The sequence below is a fragment of the Protopterus annectens genome, chromosome 13.part0 (genome assembly GCF_019279795.1).
Source record: "Protopterus annectens isolate FY-2018-M chromosome 13.part0, PAN1.0, whole genome shotgun sequence".
In the NCBI taxonomy this organism is placed as follows: domain Eukaryota; kingdom Metazoa; phylum Chordata; order Ceratodontiformes; family Protopteridae; genus Protopterus; species Protopterus annectens.
Window position 1 is genome coordinate 250,950,446 of NC_056747.1, and position 22,556 is coordinate 250,973,001.

Consider the following 22,556-nt stretch of genomic DNA (forward strand, 5'->3'; position numbering starts at 1 on the left):
AGGCCTCTCAGGTGCAGTCCTCAGAAATGCCACATGTCCACAAACAAGATAATTCCCAACACAACACGTAAAGCCACATCTCACTGTGTCTCACCTACCAAACCCATAAGGCAAAATGCTCAACAATGCAATATTCTGGTCATAGAAGACTCCATTGTGAGGCATACTGATGTCCCTCGTAACAGGCTGGATAATGAGAAGGTTACTGTTAGTTGCTTGTTAGGGGTCAGTATCCATCATGTCACGCAAGCATGTGGGTCACTTACCCATAAGTACCAGTATGACTCAGTCATAGTCCATGTGGGTGTGAATGACCTGAGGCATACCTCCCTGGAATACATGAAGACAGACATGACTGAGCTCTCAGAATATATGTCACAGGCAGGTATGAGCCTAGCATTGAGCAGCATTCTACCATCTCCAAGGATGATGCCACAATACCTGCAGAAAATGATTGACTTTAACAACTGGCTTAGCTACTGGTGTCATTCCAAATGGATCTAATACTCGTCATCCTGGGAGGACATGGTTGACAGGCCATGCTGCTTTTCCAGGGATGGTCTTCACCTGACACCTGTAGGCTATCGGATACTGGCCAAAACATTGTCAACCCCTATAGTGCCTGTTTTAGGCACTGCCAAACAGATAAACCTTCCAACATAACAAAACTACTCAGAACAAGCTAAAGGTGTTACTGCCCAACCCTAGGGGTCTCAACCAGAAACTGCACACCCTGGAAGCTTTCTGTACCCTGGAGAATGCAGATGTTTGTGCAGTTACTGAAACATGGTTCAAACCACATAAAACACTCCAACAGCGCATGTCTATAACACCTTTCATATGTTCCAACCACCCAATGAACATGAAAGAAGAAAGGACGAAGGTGTATCTATCTACTTAAACAATAAGCACACCTCAAGGCTGGTCAAATTATATGATGTGCTTACTCCATATCCAACTAACTATGGGAAAAATCCATTACTGTATTCTTTGTAGCTACAAGTCCCCCACCATGAACCAGGAAACACATACATCATACTTGTCATTACTAGAATCACTTACCATCTAGTGCAATACCATACTCGTGGGTTATTTTAACTATCCCTCCATTAATTGGGAGGCATACATGACCACTAACATGCAGACTTGGAGATTTATTGACTTTGTAAATTCAAATGCCTGGTACTCACACATATGGGAGAGGGCTGCACCCCCAATGTGACGTCCTTGTTGGTAAGATCAGACCACAAAGTGATCCCCACTGAACTACAGATAAAACTACTCACCCCACCTAACCCCAAAAACTTTAAGAACTTTTCTAAGGTGAATTACCCGCTGTTAAGGGACAGCTTAGTTAGCTTCCAAGCTCAACCCAAATCCAGAAAACACAGAAATCTATGACCATATTGACAAGAGCACAGAAACAGCATTACCAGACTGAAATAAATCTAGGTCAAGCCACAAAAACAAGCCACACTGGAGGACCCCTGGTATTGATAGGTTGTACAACAAAAGAAAGAAAATCCTGTCAAGAATTAAGAGGGGATGTGCACAACAGTGCAAAACGTCCATTGTTAGTCTGAACAAGGGAATCAGGGAACTGGTCAAGTCTCTGAAAACAGACTTTGAGGTAAAAGCCTCCCAAGCTAAGGATAACTATAAGGCATTTTTCAGTTATGTTCACAGTCTTAAGGGCAACATATAACAATGTGCAGAATTAATTATAAATGGCATCACCTATACTCAGAAGGAATATACAGCAAATCAGCTGGCCAACAAATTCATCTCAGATTTCACCTCCCCATCACTCCCAGTTCTCCCCCAAGAGGTACTCTCCACCACCAATTATCACCAAAGAACAGGTTGTCACTGAGCTATCTAAAGCTAAAAACATGGCTTCAGTGAGGCCTGACGAGATACTAGGTTGCCTCTTAAACCGATTAAATCAGGACTTATCAGGCTCATTACGATCTCTATTTAATCACAGCCTCTGGACTGGCTTTGTCCAGATAGAGTGGTGGACAGCAACACTCATCCCTCTGCATAAAGGGGGACAATCTACTGACTGGGGAATTACAGACCTGGAAGTTTGACTAGTCTTGTATATAAGGCAATGGAAGGAATAATCATAGACCTGATAAATGATGAAATAGGAAACCTCCAAATACTGGACCTGACTCGATTTGGCTTTGCCAAGGACAAATTATGCCTACTGAACCTGGTGGATTTCTATGAAAAAGCCACTAAGGCCATGGATAAGAGTAAAATAGTACATACCACCTACTTCAACCTGGCCAAGGCACTGGCCACCATTCTCTACTCGGGTATTATTAATAAACTCACAAACCTGGGCATAAAGACCTATGGCACCAGATGGATAACCATTTGGCTCACAGACAGGACATGTGTGGCTAAAGTGGGTGAATCCAGATCCAGCAAAAGGTCAGTTACTAGTGGTGTGCCACAAGGCCCAGTGCTGGGACCACTCCTGTTCAGAATACACTTCTCTAAAGTCGAGGCTAATGTGGAAGGCCTCTGGATGACAAAGTTTGCTGACAACTGCAAGCTGGGGGCAATCACTGGATCTTCCAGTGATGTAGATATCGTTCAGGAAGGTCTAAATCAGACAAATGACTGGTTCCAGAACCATGGCCTAAAACTAAATGCAAAAAAATCCATTATGATACCCTTTGGGAAGTCAAATACCCCTGCAAATTACATCATCAATAGCACACCCCTAAGAGTAGACTCAGAGGTGAGAGACCTAGGTACATAGATAGATAGCAGCCTGAACTTTGACTGCCATGTGTCCACAGTGGTGAAGAAATCATTCTTTGTGGCACAACTAATAAGTGTATGACATTCAGATCCAAGGAAATTATAGTGCTGCTGTACTCAGCCCTCATTAGACTGATATTTGAGTACAGTGCACCATTTGACATGTACTTGACTAAGCTTTTTCAGTAGCTAGAGCCACCTCAGAGGTTCCTCACAAAGAAAATACAGACTAAAAGCCCTATCCCTTTACTCTGTCTCCTACTGACTGTGTATGGGGTGACCTATGCGTGACCTACAAAGCACTCACAAATCCGGGCCTGATGGAGCTGCTACGCATCCACAAGTCAAACAGCACGAGGGTCACCTGATCTAGTGATCTATACTTAGCAAATCAAAAAAAACATGCTGGAGAGACAGATATGTGTCTCAGAGATTGCCCCTTCTTTGGAACAAGCTTCCTATTCACATTAAGCAGAGCCTTTCCTTGGCCCTCTTCAAATGCAGTTTGGCTCAATGGATGGGAAATTGCAAATTCACACTTGGGGTACCACCTATGTCCTTTATGGACCAAGGCAATCTGTAAGACACTCAAGGCTTAGGCACAAATCCATGCCATCTTCTTGTCCCTAGGATCATCTATTGAGTAATATTGGGTTATATTGGCTAGTTTTGTAAAGGCTCTTAAGCCGTTAGCCTATTAATCTCCTGTGAACCTGTATGAACCTATGAATACCATGTTACACACATCTGTATGATTTTTTTTGGTTGTTTAAAGGACAGTAAATAAATATTCTTTCTGTCTCTCTGTCCTTTTTTTCAGTGGCACTGCTCACTGTTTGCTCTTCTTGGTTAAACTCATGTACATCCTTTACTTCTTCCAGTATCTTTAATAAAGGTGTTTTTGGATAAATGCTTTTTTTTTTTTTCACAAAAAGCTAACTTTTAAACACACATCTGGAGCTTTTCCTAAAATATGGTACTAGGAGATTTGTCCCAAAGGATTGCTTGGTATGGTTCTTGATTATCCTGTCCATTGTTATAATGTGGATAATAGCACAATAAGTAACCATCTCTAGGAGTAGCCATTAATACTTTTATTTTAATTTTAGTACAGACAAGTGCTTTGCATAACAATGCCAGCAACATTAGGGTCGGGTATTGCAGGGTATTTTTCCCATCATTACCTTGTATATCCTTCAATGCCAGCAACATTAGGGTCGGGTATTGCAGGGTATTTTTCCCATCATTACCTTGTATATCCTTCAATGCCAGCAACATTAGGGTCGGGTATTGCAGGGTATTTTTCCCATCATTACCTTGTATATCCTTCAATGCCAGCAACATTAGGGTCGGGTATTGCAGGGTATTTTTCCCATCATTACCTTGTATATCCTTCAATGCCAGCAACATTAGGGTCGGGTATTGCAGGGTATTTTTCCCATCATTACCTTGTATATCCTTCAATCCAGCGGTGATGGTGCTGTGGTAGCGTTGTCGCCTCACAGTAAGACGCTGTCCGGTTCGATTCTCAGCTAGGGTGTCTTCTGTGTGGAGACATGCGTGAATGGGCGTACCTTCGTTGAAGGTTGTGCGTCAGGCCTGGCAAGCCGGTACGTAAAAATCAACTGCCAATCATTAGCGGACCGGAGTTCCGCTGTGGCGACCCCCCCCCCAACCAGGAAAAGCCGAAAGACACAAACCTTGTATAGCCTTCAGAATCGTGCAAGACTTCTGCAGAATGTAGCTATGCAGTGTAGGTATGAGGCATCTGTCAGTCTCATTTACTAAATTCTTGCCTTACCTGCAAGTACTCCAAAAATTTCAGTTTGAAAGAAGTTGTTTGTCTTGTCCTTTCAAAAGAGGCATCATCTGTTCATTGTTAAGCAGTGTCAGATACCTAATTAATGTTGCCTTAGTCCAGGTGGTGAAATCTAGATCTGCAAGGAAATGGACTGTATTCCTGTTAGATGGCTAGCTTCACTGACTTTTTTGTGATGGCTGTAATGTGTGCAAAGACTCAGCATTATAATTTATCCAACAGTACAAAAATGTTTTTCTAATTCAGGAGATAGACAAAATGGAGGTTGGGGATGACCCAGATGGCTTCAGTCAGTCTCCTGCCACCGGATAATTATGATTCTACTGGTCCAAGCTTTCTTTGTCCTCATAGAGCTTTAGCAGAGCTAAGCTTTCTGCCTCCTTAGGGAGAATAGCATATCTATTGGCATTTATTTACAAGAGTGTAGCCTAAGCCAACAGCTGGAGTTCCACACCTACCTCTAAAAATGTAGGGGTACAAGTGAGCAGAACAGCCACTAAAACAGAAAAAAAATAATGTTCATGTGTTGAAACTCCAGCACTGTAAGCTGGGTTGTTACCTTTTCACAAGCCCAGTGTAGAATGTTTTTTTATTCAAGGCTCTGATTTTGTGGGACAAACTACAGTAACAATTAATTACTTTTGCACTTTTACCAAAATAAAGACATGCTGTTCTTGAATACTTGTTTGTAATGTTTCATATATTATTTAATTCATGGTGTCACAGTTTTCCACAGTACCTAGAGAGACGTTTTTTTTTATTATTAGTGCATGACTACCCAAATCAGTCCTGTCTTATGAAAAGATGAAGTTGTGGTGTCATTGATTAGTATATTTGTAAGTAAGCCATATAAAAAACATCTATCAGATTTAAGTAGGGGAGGAGTTCGACATCTGTGATCATCCTATATTTAAGATGCAAGCTTCTCTAGGGCAAAATATAGCTTTATCAAAATCAAATCCTATCCCGAGTACTGTCCAACTGTATTCCAGCCTGATTTAGAAAGAAAGCAAGAACAGTGCTTGCATATTCTAGAAAATCTGAGAAACTTGACCTTTTCTAAATTAAGTATCCTGGAACAGCGGCAGAGAACTGTGGTTCACTTAAAAGGCCTGAAAGCAAAGGCTAATGAAAAGTCATAAAGCCCTGCAGATATCCCTCATACTTTGCTAATTTGTGGTTTTTATTACCAGCATCGGTGCCCTGCTGGTTTCTGACTTGCTCTGCCTTGTGGCTCCACAAACAAGGTAAAACGGGGGAGAAGAGCATGCGGAATATTGTGATTAGCAAATCTGGTTTGGAGACATTGTGGCTAATCTTTTAGTGTATTTCCAAGCCAAGATCTGTTGATTTCTTTTTCTAACTGTGTGATATTCTGTAGGCAGGAGGGGCTGAGAAGCTCCGATCTAATCATCTACAATGACTTGTTCAAATTCACACTGTACACAAGTTAAGGTTTTGAGAGTAAGACATGGATTTTCAAAAAATAGCTAATTTGCAGTTCAGTGCCTTAACCTTTTAATCGCTCTGTTAACCACATTTATATTCACGAAATAGGGAAAATGTACATATTAAAAGGGAGTTTAAATAATACAACTGCAAATATTATGCATGCAGGCAGGTTGTTATCATGCAGTGCATGAACATTTTAGCAGAGTGTGCACTCAACTGATACTCGGAAGAAGAGAAGACTGGATTTGATCCCCAAATCATGTGTCTGTGCTCATATTGTGACACTCACACTTCGCTCTAGTGGCATCATCTTTCAGACGTGTGAATAAACAAAGATCCCATCTGCTTTTGTGGTGAGAGATCAAGTGAACATTTACAATTCTCTGGTCAAGTGTACTGGACCATTTCCCACTGCTCCCTTTTTATCCAAACCTCCTTTGTTAAAGGTAAATATCAGTTTAGATCTCCCCTGAACAGAGTCATTTGTGGCAGGTTTGCTTAACTGTAAGTCATTTGTGATTGACAGTGCAGTGTATGATCACAAAATGTGCAATCTGTTCCATTTTTATGTTTAAAGATTTAAACTGTGGTATCTGAGATAATTCACTTTTCTTCAAGACTCAGGGCTGTCAAAGATACTATGTTTAAGTAGTAGTAGGACATACCCCCTCCCACCCACATTGGAAGAGGTGGGGGGTATGCATTAACAGTGAAACAATGAGGTTAGATTGTTAATGATTGCAGGTCATGCAGCCCAGGTTATGTAGGTTCAGCAGGATCGACCTGGGCAACATCGTGCAGAAAATGCACCTCTAACTTTTGCTGTACTTATCTTCATTGCTTTAGTTATTGTTTGTTTATAACTGAAATCCTGGTACAGCATTCTTGTTTGTTTTATTGGTCTCAAAATTATATATAATTATATTACAGATTTCCGTTTGCAGGCACTTCATCTATAATTGTGTCATAGATTTCTGTTTGCATGCATTCAGGGCATTTCATAGGCTATCAACACATTTACTAATAGTTGTAAACAGTTCTGCAAAATATACAGACAGGATCTCTTCCCCACTTTAGTGTACTAGCCATGATGGTACATCTCGGACATCTTCTGGCCTGATTTTTCAAGTCTTTAAAGGTACCCTTGTGCAACAGTAATGTCTGTCATTTGAGGCTATTCTTTTGATATTGATTGACAAATTCCCAAATAAAAATTAGCACTACCTCAGATCATGTAATCTTCAGTTGGTGTAGTAAGACACTTATAAACTGTGCTTAGACTGCAGTGCAATTATTTAATAACTGTTAACACTGTAAGTATGTACATAGTATGTATAGTTTGTAGAATGTAGGCAAAAAGGTATCGCAACTCACATTCAAATATGTGAGCTCTGTTATTCCAGCTCCGTGGCCTACAGGGATGAAGCCTTATGATCCAGATGACCAAGGTTTGCTTAGTGACTTGGGCACTGAGCATCTGGTGGGGGATTGAGAGACAGAGGAAATGAAGAGGCTGTGCTTGCTTGCCTCACTCTCTCTTTTGGGGGGACAGTTTGGGTATCCATGCACAGGATATACTCTCCATGGCACACTCCCTATTAGAGAACACATGAAGGCCTTTTCTGTGCAATGGGTGGAGCCTGTGAAGCTTATGTGAATTATACAAGTAAGTGATGCTCTTGCTTCATCCCCCACCCACTTTATGCTTGCTTTTCAGGTATCTGTAGCCCTATCAACAACATGGATGCTGGCACCATTCCTAGCACACTTGACTCCTCCCCTAGAAAAATGAATGAGCCATAGAGCTGTTACCCCTGGGAATGAATAGCTCAACAGAGTGTCTGAGGAGGGAGGCTCAATGGCCAGAGAGGAACCATAGCCAAAAATAAATAAATAAATAACATGACGGCTTTGTACTTGAGAGGAATGAAGCTCTGACCACAGCACAACAATCTGGGTTTTCCGTTGGAGCTCAGGGTCCAGATGAGATGGCCAGGAAGGTGGGAGTGAATAGCTGATGTCAGCTTGCTCACTATAGACAGAACATGTTGGGCAAAGCCACCAGAAGGTGTGTCGCCTGTCGGATGACTGAGTGTCAAAATCTCACAGTGCAGGGGAAAAGCAGTAAAGAAGGTAATGACCTGCCTAGCAGGGCATATGTGCACTAGTCAATTAGTGGAGCCATGAGAGTGTAGAAGTACACTTCTTTGTGGCCCTGACATAGGAGCCATTGCACTGCACCGACCAATAACAGAGGGTGATAGAGAGCAAGACATATTAGAAATCCAGGGCTGCCACAGGTAATGACCTGCTCAAGTCCATCAATTGCCAGCTATCAAAGACGTGTGCAGCTAAAGACAAAGCCACCTGAAAAACAGAGACGTCTCCGTAAGGGTAATGCAGGGTACTAAAGCAAACAAGGTCAGGAGGAAAATGGGCGATTAGTGTGTGAAGGAAGTCTAGTAAGGGTCAAGAAAATCTCAATCACCAAATCCAAAATGGAGTCTTGGGAGGTTATCCATGATTCGTGAAAGTGTCTTTCCCTGTAAGAGTTATCATTATGGTGAGTAATGTGTAGTGTTATTACAGCTGGTCAGAAAACAGAGTGGATGGCTGCTATGGCAGGACCCCCTGTAACACAACTCTTCCAACATCTGCCCTTCTTCTACTCTGGGCATCTGTCTTGCAATGTGTAGTAAATATGTGGATACATGGGCAGATCACAGATCAACACGTCGAAATATCAGAATTTGCTAGAAGCAACAAACAAACAGTGCCAGAAATACCTGTTCTAAAGACTTAAACCTTGCCTGTGATATAAATAGGACCTGCTGGAGAGATAGGTATGAGTTCCAGAGACTACCCTGTCTATGGAACAGGCTCCCCATCCGTGTGAAGCAGAGTTCCTCCCTAACCCAATTCAAGTGCAACTTGGACAATTTGATGGGAAACCAGAAATTCATCCCTGGTTTGGCACCTATGTCTCTAATGAACAAAGTTAACTTGTAAATGTTTCATCTCCCCAGCCCATGCTAACACTTTATCAGGGGTATCAGAACCTGTTAGAGATTTGGGATGCATGGCTAGGCTTAAAAAGGCCCTCGTGGTCATTAGCCTAGTAAACACCTATGAACCTATGAGCATCTATAGCATTAAAAGAATGTAAATGATAACACATGAAGAGACAAGCCAGTTATATAAAGTCTTAAGTTTCATGTAGATATATGATAGTCTTTCCCTTGCTTTCCAGCTGAGATGACAGCTGCTATAGCTGTATAATTTATTTCAGGTATAAATATATGCATTAGTTCTTAAAGCAACTCTGCATTTGTGGTTCACTAGCAGAAGTTTTATAACACATCAAAGACTGTGGCTCACAAATCCCCCTGGTACATATTACTGCAAATTGAGAAGATTGTCTTCCACAAAAGAAATTTTAAATCCACAGAAGAAGCTGATTCACAGGCTTGCAGTGTCAGAGTTGCAGTCATAAAAAGTAAGCCAAAAACAGGACAAAGTACATATGAGGAATACCCTTCAGCAAACCTTTATCTGCACAGTACATGTAGATATAATTAATGAAAGCAAAACATGGAGTCAGAGATAGCAGAAAGATGACAAGACATATGTTGCATTGCATATGTTGCATTGCATATTACATTGCATATGTGCTAATGGATTTTTTAATTTGGCAGTAATTGTAGTTCACAAACAACTCACCCGGCAAACAAGGGAATATTTTCCTCTTACCCAAATAAAACTTTCTAGTTAAAGGGTTCTTGTTTTCCTTCAAGACACAGATCACTTCTGATGAAAATATAGGATTGTTTGGAAGAAAATGCAGGTTTGAGGCAGGGACAACACTGTTTTGTTTTCTGGAAGAGTACAACGACCCAGGATAGCAGCTGCAGCAGCAAAATGAACAGTCCTTGCCCTGTGCTCGTTTAGGCTGTGTGAATTAAATCTGCCTTGGCCTTCAGCAGTATATTCTGTTAGAAAAGGTAGAAAGGTATAAAATGTGTTGAGTCTAAGAGACGAGGAAAGTCCCACCTTCCACCTTGAAGGGGAAGAGCATAAAACCTTGATGTCTAAGAATTGTCTAATTTAGGAAACAGTTCCACCTGAGAGCTACACCGAGACATGTTATATGTAGAAAACCTGATCTTTGCCATTGTCAGCCATGAGTCATCATCAAGGAACTCCTCAAGGAGTCTGGAAATTATTCTGCTTGCCTTTTTGTTAAAGTGCCTTGTGATATTGCAGTGTTCAAGCCCATTCTTGTGTTTGCTGCCTTCTCTACGCAAGTGGTAAGGTGCCCCTCATTGTGTGATGGTGAGCTGCCGACCTGTTGTGATGGCATATTTATCTAAACGCAACACGGTAGAATATTGTTTCAATTGTCTGCATAGCCAAAGCCAGTGGCCTCATTTTCTTCACATTTATATGACCAGGGCCTTCCTGTGCTAACCAGACCCCCTGAATCTAAAAAAAAAGCCTGCAACCATAATTAAAAATTGAAAACATCTATTGTTAGAGTCTGTGGTGGTATTGGCAGTGAGAAAAACATTCTCAAAGTCAGAATGTATGGTTGCACAGATTATAGGAAGGAGTACCAGAATCCAGTTATTTTAAGAAATCAGTTAGCACTGTAAATATTCCGGTAGTTACTGTGTATTTCTTTTGTGAACTCTTATAATGAGTATGATCAGAATATATTAGCATAAATCCCAAGGCCTCGAGACATTTGCACATGGTGTCAGACCAGACTGACTGCCCAATTTAAAAAAAGATGTTGTCCCATTGATGCAGTACTGAGTCACGTGTATGACCCAGTACAGCATAACAAGAACTGGAAAGTCCATTTCATGGCAAATGCACACTGTGTATGGAGAACAATATCATTCATTTAAAGAAGCTACCTTATGTGTCTGCAGTGAGACTGGAAAGCTGAATATACTTGTAGATTGCACATTTTAAATAAATGACTTGCCAAGCTTCTGAGAGGCCCATGCCCAGGCCTAAATCACTAGTACATCTGCTTGCAGGGAGCAGTGGTGATCTCAGACCAGCAGCACTAAGCCATCCTGTGACTTTCTGCTTGTTTAATAATACAGAAAGGCTTTATTATGAACCCATTTTGTGAACTGCTGTCTACAACTAAAACATAGCAATGCAGCTTGGTGAAAGCCTTTGCTGAAATGCAGTGCTAAGCTTCTGAATGTGGCCCTTAGATTTTTTTCCACAATTGTTTTCAACACCAAAAAATGGTGACGGTCTTGTTCCTTTTTTACACTTCCAACAGGGTATGTTATCTTTACAGAGTGAGTTTTCAAGAATGTCCCTCAGTAAACCCAGAGTTTTAAGGAACTTTACTAACTTCAACTTTTTTCTTAGCTCTGTCTTTCTTTTCAGCATGTTTTTATCCTCATTATGCTTTTCAAAACATTTTATTTTTTTTCCTAAGTCATTTTTTATTTCCACCCAAAGTGCCTGCCAGACATCAGCCCTTCTGTAATCAACTAGCCCACTGGTTTCCCCTAATGGAATGAGACCCATTCTTTGGAGGACTTCATCCAATCAGCCATCAGGAGTTTTAGCTTTAAACTCCAACCCCACCCTGATAGTTAATGTGTGCCTGTGTCACCACAGGACCTACAGTGCCCTCCTTGTGAATGTGTGCACACACACACACACACACACACACACACACACACTAACAACAGATACAAAGTTACTTTCACTGACTTAGTACTGCCAGCCCCATGCCCTTGGCCCTTGCATTTTCAGTACAAGCCTTCATCTGTTTAGTGGCAATTGTCTGACCAGAACTACCACTTTCTTCTGCAAGGATGTAGAGCCAGAACTGGGTTGCAGTCAGGGTTTTATTCACCTTTGCCACATAACTGGGCATTTTTCAGACATTTTCGATGAACTTTTTACATATCTTCTCCTAGGTTATTTAACATTCCCTGACTTCTTTGGTTCTTTTTTTAGCCTCCTTATTTTTCAAGTTGTGGATTCTTCTATAAAAGAAGAGCTTCCAGCACTTGAGTCATGTCTCGTAATCCTTTTTTCTCCCAACACTGACCATCATGTGCCACCAGCTCTTAGCCACAATCACTGGGCCTACTGGACCAACCTTGATCTCTCCCAGGGTCCTCGTGACCCCCATCTGGGGTCAGTGAGAAGAATAAGGATAGTGATTCAGTATTTTACTGCTGCAGGGAAGGTAATGTAACCCTCTCCACCCCACAGCATGCATGCTTCCACATATCTGCAACCTCCCAACCAAGTGGTATTCTGTTTACAGCACAGAGGCTGCTAGGCTCTAATGGCTGCTTCCCTCAAGTATCCTTGCACCATTACACCTAATTATTTAACATGTAAATGGAGTAAGTACTCAAATATATAAGCAATTGAATGGACTTGTATATGACTAATGGCACTAATATTTTTGTAAAGCTGAGGCCCTTAACCAATCAATGTAATAAAGAAACTGTTCAAGTGTTGGCACACAGCTTCAGTAATGCCACTCTGGCATGATTCTTCAAATCAGTTAGGTGGTAGTCTGTACATATTCTATGAGTGTTACCCAAGTATAATGCAAAGAAATGAGGACATTTTCCTTAGGGCATGGTGGCTGACAAAAAGGCAGTTATGCTGTAAGAGAGTGAGTCTGTTTTTAAATGTGTTTACCACTCATTAGTACTTGATATTAACCTTGTTTATTCTCTTCTCAGAAATCACTATCAAGGTGGATGATTCTGACTGCCTTTCAAGCTCGAGTTACCACGATGTTGAAACTGAGCGATTTCTGTCCACCTGTTCCACTGGACGCCGGGTCTCTTTCAATGAAGCCTCACTTTTTGATCATGAGAAGAAGGCCCAGGAAAAAGGGAGGAGGTAGCTAAAGAATCTTTGCTTCTCACTGTAACATGCTTAGGAAGCCCTCTGTCACAGCTGTGACCCCAGCCTCGTTCCAAGAATCAGTACTTTTTTTTTAATAGCAGTTACTGTAACTGTTCTGAAGGCCTGAATATAAAAAGACAACACCTTTTCTCTGTAGTTTTACCTATAGTGAGCGTGCAATATGAGAAATTAGGTGTTTCACCAAAGAGAGTAGACCTATAACATTATCTGCAACAATATCTAGTAGAAGATACCAGTAACAGTGTAGAATTGAGTGTCTATAGTCAGCTGAGACAGATGCCCCCACACTTGTACTTTGACCAGCACAGATCTGGAACAAATATCCATTACACCTATATTTTCATCTCCAGCCATCTAGGCAGACATTTGTCCAAGTCAGGCTTCCACCAAACCTGCACCTTAGCCCAACAGTCAGCCAGAGCAATCTCACTGCACATTGACTTTTATACACAATCAGTAAAGACAGGCTCCCGCTACTTGGGTACTTTCACTGCATTCAGCCAAACTAGGCTCTCACTGGTGGTTGGACTTTGATCAGGCTCTGGCCTTATCCACATTTTATTGTGCAGTCAGCAGGGACTGGCTTGCAACACCTCTGCATGTTTTACTGCACTGCACAGGTACAGGATTCAGCTGTATCCGTACATTTTATTCTTAGCCAGGACATGCTCCCATTGCACTCATTGTTTTCTTTGCATTTATCCAGAATAGGATCCCTATAATCTGTCGTTTTCACCTCAATAATCTCGGAAAGTCTCGTATTGCATCTACATTTTTTACCTGTTGTCAGCTGAGACAAACTCCTGCTACACTTCTAATCTTGCCCCCAGATGGCTGGCAAAGGTTAACATAACAGTAGCTGTGAACTCCCCATAGTAAACACCTCTTTGCCACCACATTAAAAAGCTAGATGTTGGTAGTAAGCACAGGAGCTAAATCTTCAGTTATCCAATTTTTTTTATATTGCTAGCTGAGGATAATAAACCAGACTTAGATGTTCAGAATTACAAGTTCCACATTTCAGTTTACTGTGCCTGGACAAATTCGGGCTGTGACACTGGGATGAGAACTGAACTGTCCCCTAGCTTTCTCTTCTCTGATATTGGGTGACTATCAAAATATTTAACCCATGCTTCCAATACAGATATGAGATGGTCCCAGAGACTTCTGTACTAAAAAGATTTTATTAGATTCAGTGACTGATAAAGTGAAGGCGGGATTGACTGTTTTGGCTCTGTTAGTCATCCAAACACTTTGCTAAGTAGCAAGTGCAGCTGTTCATTGCAGGAAATCATTTCTTTAATCCTTAGGTAATATTCATTTTAGTGACTCTACCAAGGAGCTGAAAATGCAGCCTAAATTAAGAATAAAAATAAAGTGAAGAAAGATTGGCTGTGCTTTGAATTAGATAAGACACATCAGTGCAATGACGCATATTACTATAAAGTAATTCTAAAATTCATCCTGTTTTACTGAAACTGTAAAAGATCAGAGTAAAGAGGTGCAATAATAGTTTGACCTGAGCTTGTAAAAATGTTACTATAAGAGTCCTAAAGAAGAAATCAGAGCAAAATGAAGATTGTTAAGCTGGGAAAGAACAGACAAATGAAATGGATAACTCTTGACATGTTTCATGCATCTCTGATGGTGGTCCTATTAAAATGTGAGGTGTGAATTAGTGGGATGAAATACTTACCAACAATTTTTTTTTATTGTTAGCAGTCAGGATTCAACACTATATTAAATCATCAACATTTTTTAAATATCGCATACGGATCTATAAAAGGTTGTAGTACAGCTGATGAAATTATTCTAGAAGTTACTGTAAATCGCATACTGTGACATGACAAGGGGAAAGTCACTTCAAGCCCAGACAACAGCCAGCAGCCATGTCAATTAGTACTGTTAGAGGAGAGGTTAAAACTGTTTGTCATGCCAAAAAAAAAAAAAAAAAAACTGTTTGTCACGCCTTCAGCACTGCAGAGTGCAAGGCTCCTCACTGTGGCTCACTGATCTGTTTTTGATTAGTGGCCCTGGAGATGGAGGAGATGATGACAGGGGAAGAAGAGGAATGAGGCTGTTCTTGCTCACCTCTTCTGAAGGATGAAGTTGGGCTGTACTAATGGCAATATCCAGCCACAAGCTCTGTGGGCAGTTCCAATGCTCTGGAAAAGGGACAATGCCAAGCTGCTAGGCGGATAGGCATCAAAAGGTCATGTTACTGTTAAGATGGGGACAGAACCACTATGAGCCTACCTATATCACTTGCTTATCACATCTGTGAAGTACACTGCATGTAGAAAAACCTTTGTTAACAAGTGATGCTGCATTTAGTAGGGTGTTATCTCGTTTGCCTTCTCTGCGGTCACTGAAAAATGGTCCCTGTTCTGTTGGAAGGCAGTCTTCTGGTCCAGAGAGGTTATATTTTACAAGCACAGCAGAGATCAAAGAGGAACACTGTCCAGCAGCAGATATCCCAACTAGAACAGAGATAAAAAACAGACTGCTCATTCACACCACATGACTCAAATGTCATTGGCTTGGAGAATCGCCAAAATGGTCACTTGCCTGTGATCAAGCTGTTTCTTAATGCAAGTTGTCCTGAAACATGTTATACTTTTGGTTCTTTGCAACTTGGTTGGCATTTTTATATGTCACGTTTTGTGTCACTTTTAGATAGGTCAGCTGTATAAAAGGAAGGAAGTGTAGATTACTGCAGATGTAAGCCATGTTAGTGAGCATTGCTGTTCCTTCCATGAATCCATATATTTGGCAGTGATAACCACAGTGCTGGTGTATGGCATGACCCAGATACCACTTGATCCATATACCCTGAACCTTACCTTCATTCTAGGAACTCCACTATCGAATCCTCCGTAGCTGCAGAAACCTTGGACTGCTCCTTTTTGGCATTTACTTCTCAGAAGTGCAGATGACTGCAAATTAGGAGCGGTCATTGAACCTCACACTGACACAAATTTTCTCCAGGAGGGGCTGACATAAACAACTAGTGTCGGAGCAGTGGACTAGAACTAAATGCCAAAAAATGCATAATAATATCCTTTGGGAAGTCATCCATCCCTGGTAACTATCATAATGACAACACACCCCTTACAGTTGACCCAGTAGTCAGGGACTTAGGGATACACAGAGATAGTAATCTAGCCTTTGACCATCATGCGTCTACAGTGGTGATTAAATCATTCTATATTGCACAACTTATAAACAAAGGTATGGCATCTAAGTCCAAGGAAGTCATTGTTCCACTGTATTTGGCATTCATCAGATCTATCATTGAGTACAGTGCCCCCTTTGGTATGTACCTAACCAGGCATACCCAACAACTGGAATGTCCACGGAGGTTCCTCACTAAAAGAATACAGTGCGTAAGTAAAATCTCCTATGCAGTCATCCTCAAGGCCCTATCCCTGTATTCTGTCTCCAACAGGCTTTTGAGGGGAGATCTATGCCTAGCATACAGGGCATTGCCAGACCCCACTCTAATGGACCTCCTGCACATCCACAAAACAGAAAGCACCAGAAGTACCTATCTCTCTGGGTACATTCTAAAGACTTAAACATTGCCTGTGATATAAATAGGACCTGCCGGAGAGATAGGTATGTATCCTAGAGACTACCCCATCTATGGAACAGGCTCCCTATCCATATGAAGCTGAGTTCCTCCTTAACCCAATTCAAGTGCAATTTGGTCAATTGAATGGGAAACCAGAAATTCATCCCTGGTTTGCCACCGATGTCTCTAAAGGCCCATGCTTTTACTTCTCAAGGGTATCAGAACTTGTCAGAGATTTATGATGCATGGCTAGGCTTAAAAAGGCCCTTGCGGTTGTTAGCCTAGTAAATACCTATGAACCTAAGAAGAGTTTCTAGTGAGGCGGATTTAATAATGCAGCTCAGAATTATGGTAGCTCTTGATGTCCTTCAAGAATGCAACTGCAGTCATAACATGTGGGTTGTCCTGCCTCAGGCAGCCCTCGGTCGGCCGGATTCCAAAGTCTGGGTCCGACGTCGGCTGATGTTGCATTTCTCTCCGACGTCAGAGCGGCTGGAGTACATAAGCATCAGCCGACGCCATTTTCTTCAGTCTTTCTTGCCGCGCGGTGCCCGAAGCAGAAGCAGTTCACAAGTGCCAGTCGGTCAGCTCCTGTATTCTATGATACCGAAGTCATCGAAAAAGCTAAGTACCCCGTTGGGGACCTTTTCTTGCCTCAGCCGATGTCAGAAATTACTGAAAAAGTTAACAATTGTCTTTTTTGTGGTAAACAAATACCTCATAAGGATTTCCACTCTTACTGCCTCCCTTGCCTGGGCCCAGACCACGACGTCTCGGCCTGTGTAGCCTGTGCTCGCTTCAACAAGCGCACTCTCAGGCGCCGGGCGGAGTTCGCTGAAGATTTTTTCGGCGATAAATTTGCCTACAACATGCCGTCGGATCTTCCGACATCGCAAACACCCAAAAAGTGAAAAGACCGGGACCGACATCCTCGGCCCGCGTCTACCACCGACTCCACGCCAAAACCTAGCGCGAGTGCTCCGGTTCCCACTGAGACGGTCTCTCCACCGCTCCGAACCGAAGACACCACATTACCGACGACTCCGATTCCAGACATTACTCCGACGCCATTTATAGACTTTCCTCCGGATACCGAAACCGAGGAAATGCCCAAGACCATTGCTGTAGACAAGGTCACTCCTGCACGTGGAGCTGCCAGGCCTCCTATGGCCATGTCTATTAAGGCCTACACTAGGGCTAAGGCAGCCAGCAAAACAAAGCATATTACTTCTAAATCCTTACCTCAGCCGACTCCGGAGACACAAATTATGTCTATGGCTGCTGATTTAATTTCCATGATTAGAGGTTCACAGGCCCATCCTGAGAGAGCATCCCAGCCTCCTGCTGATAAAAGGCCCCGGGTTGAACCCTCTGACCCTACTCCTTCAGATGAAGACTCTGAGGGCTCTGTCCACTCTGATAGCCAGGAAGAGCTCTTCCAGACTTATGAGGACTCGGATGCAGAAGATTCCATCCCTTCGGCCTCCCCTCCTGAGGATATTTCTTTTGGGGAAGTTCTGCACACCATGAGGGAACATTTCAAGTGGCAGGGTCAGGAATATTCTGATTCTAGGAAACGCCTTAGGACTTTCCTTAAGAAGCCTCAGCACAGGCCCTTAGCTATCTCTCCTGTACTTGATGTTCTGGATGATTTGTATTCTGACTCTAGTGCTACCCCTGATTCTCTTCCTCCTGCTCCAGCCAAGCCAGACAGGTATTACAGGGTCCCAGGAACTCATTCCCATTTATTCAGGGCCCATTCTGCTGATTTGGAAACTATTTCACAGGGGCCTAAAGGAGTTTCAGCCTCCACCTCAAAAAATCCTTTGCCCTCCAACAGGGAAGCAAGGTCATTAGAGAGATGGGGCAAAAAGGTTTACACATCCACTACCTTATCTATGAGAGCTTTAAATTGCCTTCTTCATATGTTACAATATCAGGATTATCTCTTAGAAGATTTACAAAAAACATTAGCTTCTCCTGATCCTTTAGACAGGAAGACTTTGCAGGAAGCTGTACATAACACTCAGCAAGTAAGCAATCACTTCCTGCAGTGTGGATATGATGCACTGGAAGCTTCATGTAGGGCAGCTATGACAGGGGCAGTGATTCATAGACATGCTTGGTTAAAAGATCAACCTCTACCAGATCATGTAAAAGCAAAACTTCTGGATGCACCTTTGGAAAAGAACAAGCTTTTGGTGCAAATGCTAAGGATGTGTTAAAGACCATCGAAGAAAAAGCAAAATCAGTTCAGACTGTGAAAGATTTCCTCCAGGTTCAACCCCCCAGATGCAGTAGGAATTGCCCTTCAAAAACTGGTCCTTTCCTAATCCAGAAAAGTTTCAAAGGGTAAGAACAGACGTGGCCGAGGAAGAGGCCAATACAGAGGCCCTTACAGGGGACGACAATGGCAGCCAGGAAACCAAAGAAGTGACGAGGGTTTCACCTGCCCAACAACCACAAACTCAATGACTTTCCTCTACTACCTACCAGGGAACAACTAGAAGCTCCCTTGGGCAGGAAATTATCTCTGTTTGCAGAAAACTGGCACAGACTGACAAAGGACAAATGGATTTTGGATATTATAGACCGAGGGTACAGGTTTCATTTTCATACCTTACCAAGAAAACAGGGCATGCCAAACCTACCACAAAATCAAAGGGCAGAGGCTATCAAGCAAATCACTCTGCTGACTCGAATGAAAGCAATAGAAAAAGTTCCACAACAAGAACAAGAACAGGGGTTTTATTCAAGACTGTTCCTTGTTCCAAGAAAAGAATCTCAATGGAGACCAATACTGGACTTGTCCGCATTAAACACCTTTCTCATAGTACCAAAGTTCAAAATGCTGACTCTACAGCAACTCCTTCCCATGCTGGGCAAGGAGTCGTGGCTGATTACTCTGGACCTCAAGGAGGCATACCTGCATGTCCCTATCAGACACAGCTGCAGAAGATACCTCAGATTTCTTGCAGGGCCAGAGCATTATCAATTCTCAGCATTGCCATTTGGCTTATCTACTGCGCCCAGAGTATTTACAAAATGCCTGGCTTCAGTAATTGCTCATTGCAGGCTCCAGGGTATACAAATTTACCTGCACCTGGACGACTGCCTCATACAAGTGGACGACAAATTGATGTTGACAAAAACCTGGATTATGTCATACGATTACTTCAAGCTCTGGGATACACAGTCAACTTCCAAAAGTCAAGACTGTAGCCATCCCAGCAAATAATCTTCTTAGGAGCCAAACTAGACACAGCCTCTCAGATGGCTTACCTGACAGAAGACAAGCAAGAGAAGTTAACTCATTACTTCAAAGGTTTAGCAAAACTCACCCAGATGACTGCAAGGAGATTCCTACAGGCCCTGGGTTACATGGCATCCTGCATTCTACTGGTTCCATTAGCAAAACTACACATGAGAAAGCTTCAATGGTACCTAAAAGCATTTGGTCTCAACACAGCAACAACTTGGAGACAATCATACCACTCATTCCATGCCTACAAAAGGAATTCCTATGGTGGGCCTCGGTGAGCCAGGCAAACACAGGTATGTCATTCAAAAACCACAGATAACACAGACCATGACTACAGACGCCTCAGACCTTGGATGGGGGCACATGGAAGGCAGGTGTATACAAGGACAATGGTCTCCAAAGGAAACACATCTGCATATAAACCAAAAGGAAATGCTGGCAGTAATGCATGCCATCGAGGCTTTTCAACACCAACTCCAGCAAGGCCATTTAATGATACGGACAGACAACACCACTGTGATGTGGTACATAAACAAGCAGGGGCACCCACTCTTACCCCTTTGCAGACTGACAATGCAGCTGTGGGAGAAATCACTGAGCCTAAACATCCAGTTACAATCCCAGTTTGTTCCAGGAAAAGACAATGTGTTGGCGGACAGCCTAAGCAGGAATTTCACAGATCCACACGAGTGGAGGTTACACCCGAAGGCCTTCAGACAACTCACTTCGACATGGGGCAAGCTAGAAGTGGACCTATTTGCCTCTCACCTCAACCATCTTCTACCAAAATTTTGCACAAGGACATACCATCCAAAAGCTTGGAAAATAGATGCCCTCTCATTCAACTGGAACTCCCTAGCAATCTATGCATTCCCACCTCTGCCACTGATGACCTCAGTATTACTAAAGATCAAAGCAGAGAAGCCCAAGGGAATCATAATAGCTCGGATTGGCCAAGACAACACTGGTACCCACTACTACGGAGCATATGTCACACCAGGAGGTGGGCCCTCCCTCAGTGGCCTCTACTTTTGACTCAACACAATTTCGAAACACTGCATCCAAACCTTCAGACACTGCAGCTAACAGCTTGGGAGATCCCATAAATAACTTCAGCTTATCTCTCTCTAAGGAAGTTCAGCGGATACTAACAGAGGCTCAAGACCATCCACCAGAAAGGTTTACTTAGCAAAGTGGAAAAGATACAGCAATTGGAATACCAGCAAGGGACATGATGCTTCATTGCTGAACATCCCACTTATCTTGGAATATTTGGCAGATATGTTAAAGAACGGCCTCTCATATTCTTCCATAAAGATACATGCATCTGCTATTTCAGCTAGATACAACACTGATCCTCCTGTTTTCTCTCACCCCTTACTAAGACAATTCCTCAGGGGAATCAAGAACATTAAGCCACCAAGAAAGGCCCCAGTGCCAGCCTGGGACCTCAATTTTGTCTTAGAAAAACTGACTCTACCTCCTTTTGAGCCAGCAGCATCAGTTGACTTGCAATTTCTCTCATGGAAGACAGCTTTCCTGTTGGCAATTACCTCAGCAAGAAGGGTTTCGGAGCTTCAGGCCCTAATGGCAATACCACCCTTTATTATTTTCCACAGAGACAGGGTTTCATTAAGGACCAACCCTACTTTTATGCCAAAGGTGGTATCTAGAGTTTCTCTAAATCAAGCCATTCATCTGCCTGCTTTCTTCCCCAATCCTGAGAATAAGGGGGAAAGACTTTTGCATACCTTGGACATTCACAGACAACTTTGATACTACCTGGACAGAACCAAGTGCAGTAGGAAGTCTGAACAACTTTTTGTAGCTTACGCCCCTGCAGTCCAAGGAAAAGCAATTTCAAAACAGACTATTTCTAAATGGATTGGACATTGCATCAGATTCTGTTATTCCTTTCATGGAAAGACTGTTCCAGCCAATGTCAGACCACATTCCACCAGAGCTACAGCCACCTCTACAGCATTTTTAAGAGGAGTGCCTACCAAGGACATTCTAGAAGCTGCTACATGGAGCTCCGTGCATACATTCTCCAAACACTACAATCTCCCTCTATATTCCAGATCCAGAGCAGGCTTTGCTTCGGCAGTCCTGCAGGGGTTGATTGCCACACCATCTCTTTCCTAGTGCATACCTCCTCCCCCAGCTAAGCTATGGTATTCTACCCACGTTATGACTGCAGTTGCATTCTTGAAGGACATAGTACAGTTTTGTACCTACCATAAATGTAGATGTCCGATAGACATGCAACTGCAGTCGGATTTTCCCTCCCTCCATACCCCTCTATGCCTAGGGTCCACTCCTATCCCTGTTACTCTTAGCTGGGGATATCTGTTATGGTGTATTTGTTTTATTGCTCATTTATTTGTTTGGAATCCTGCTTTTTGTCTTCCAATTTGATTACAGCCTTCCTTGGAGGGCACCTGGCATCTGGGGCAAGAAACACTGAAGAAAATGGTGTCAGCTGATGCTTATGTACTCCAGCCGCTCTGACGTCGGAGAGAAATGCGACATCAGCCGACGTCGGACCCAGACTTTGGAATCCGGCCGACCGAGGGCTGCCTGAGGCAGGACAACCCACATGTTATGACTGCAGTTGCATGTCTATCGGACATCTACATTTATGGTAGGTACAAAACTGTACTTTCTAATCACTGGGGGAATAGTATACAGAAGTAGAGGTAGCAGTGCTGACAGCATAAAAACTGGTGGCAAACTCCTCC

At 42.6% G+C, this 22,556-nt stretch overlaps 1 protein-coding gene across 5 annotated transcripts in view; it reads left to right on the forward strand.

Annotated features, from left to right (window-relative positions):
• Positions 1–22,556, forward strand: part of LOC122787214 (CACN subunit beta associated regulatory protein) — a 366,408-nt gene that overhangs the window by 241,630 nt on the left and 102,222 nt on the right. For all 5 annotated transcript variants that reach the window (XM_044053808.1, XM_044053811.1, XM_044053812.1 and 2 more), the window contains one exon: positions 12,790–12,952. In XM_044053808.1, the coding sequence (XP_043909743.1) occupies positions 12,790–12,952 (163 nt within the window). The remainder of the gene's footprint in view (positions 1–12,789; positions 12,953–22,556) is intronic.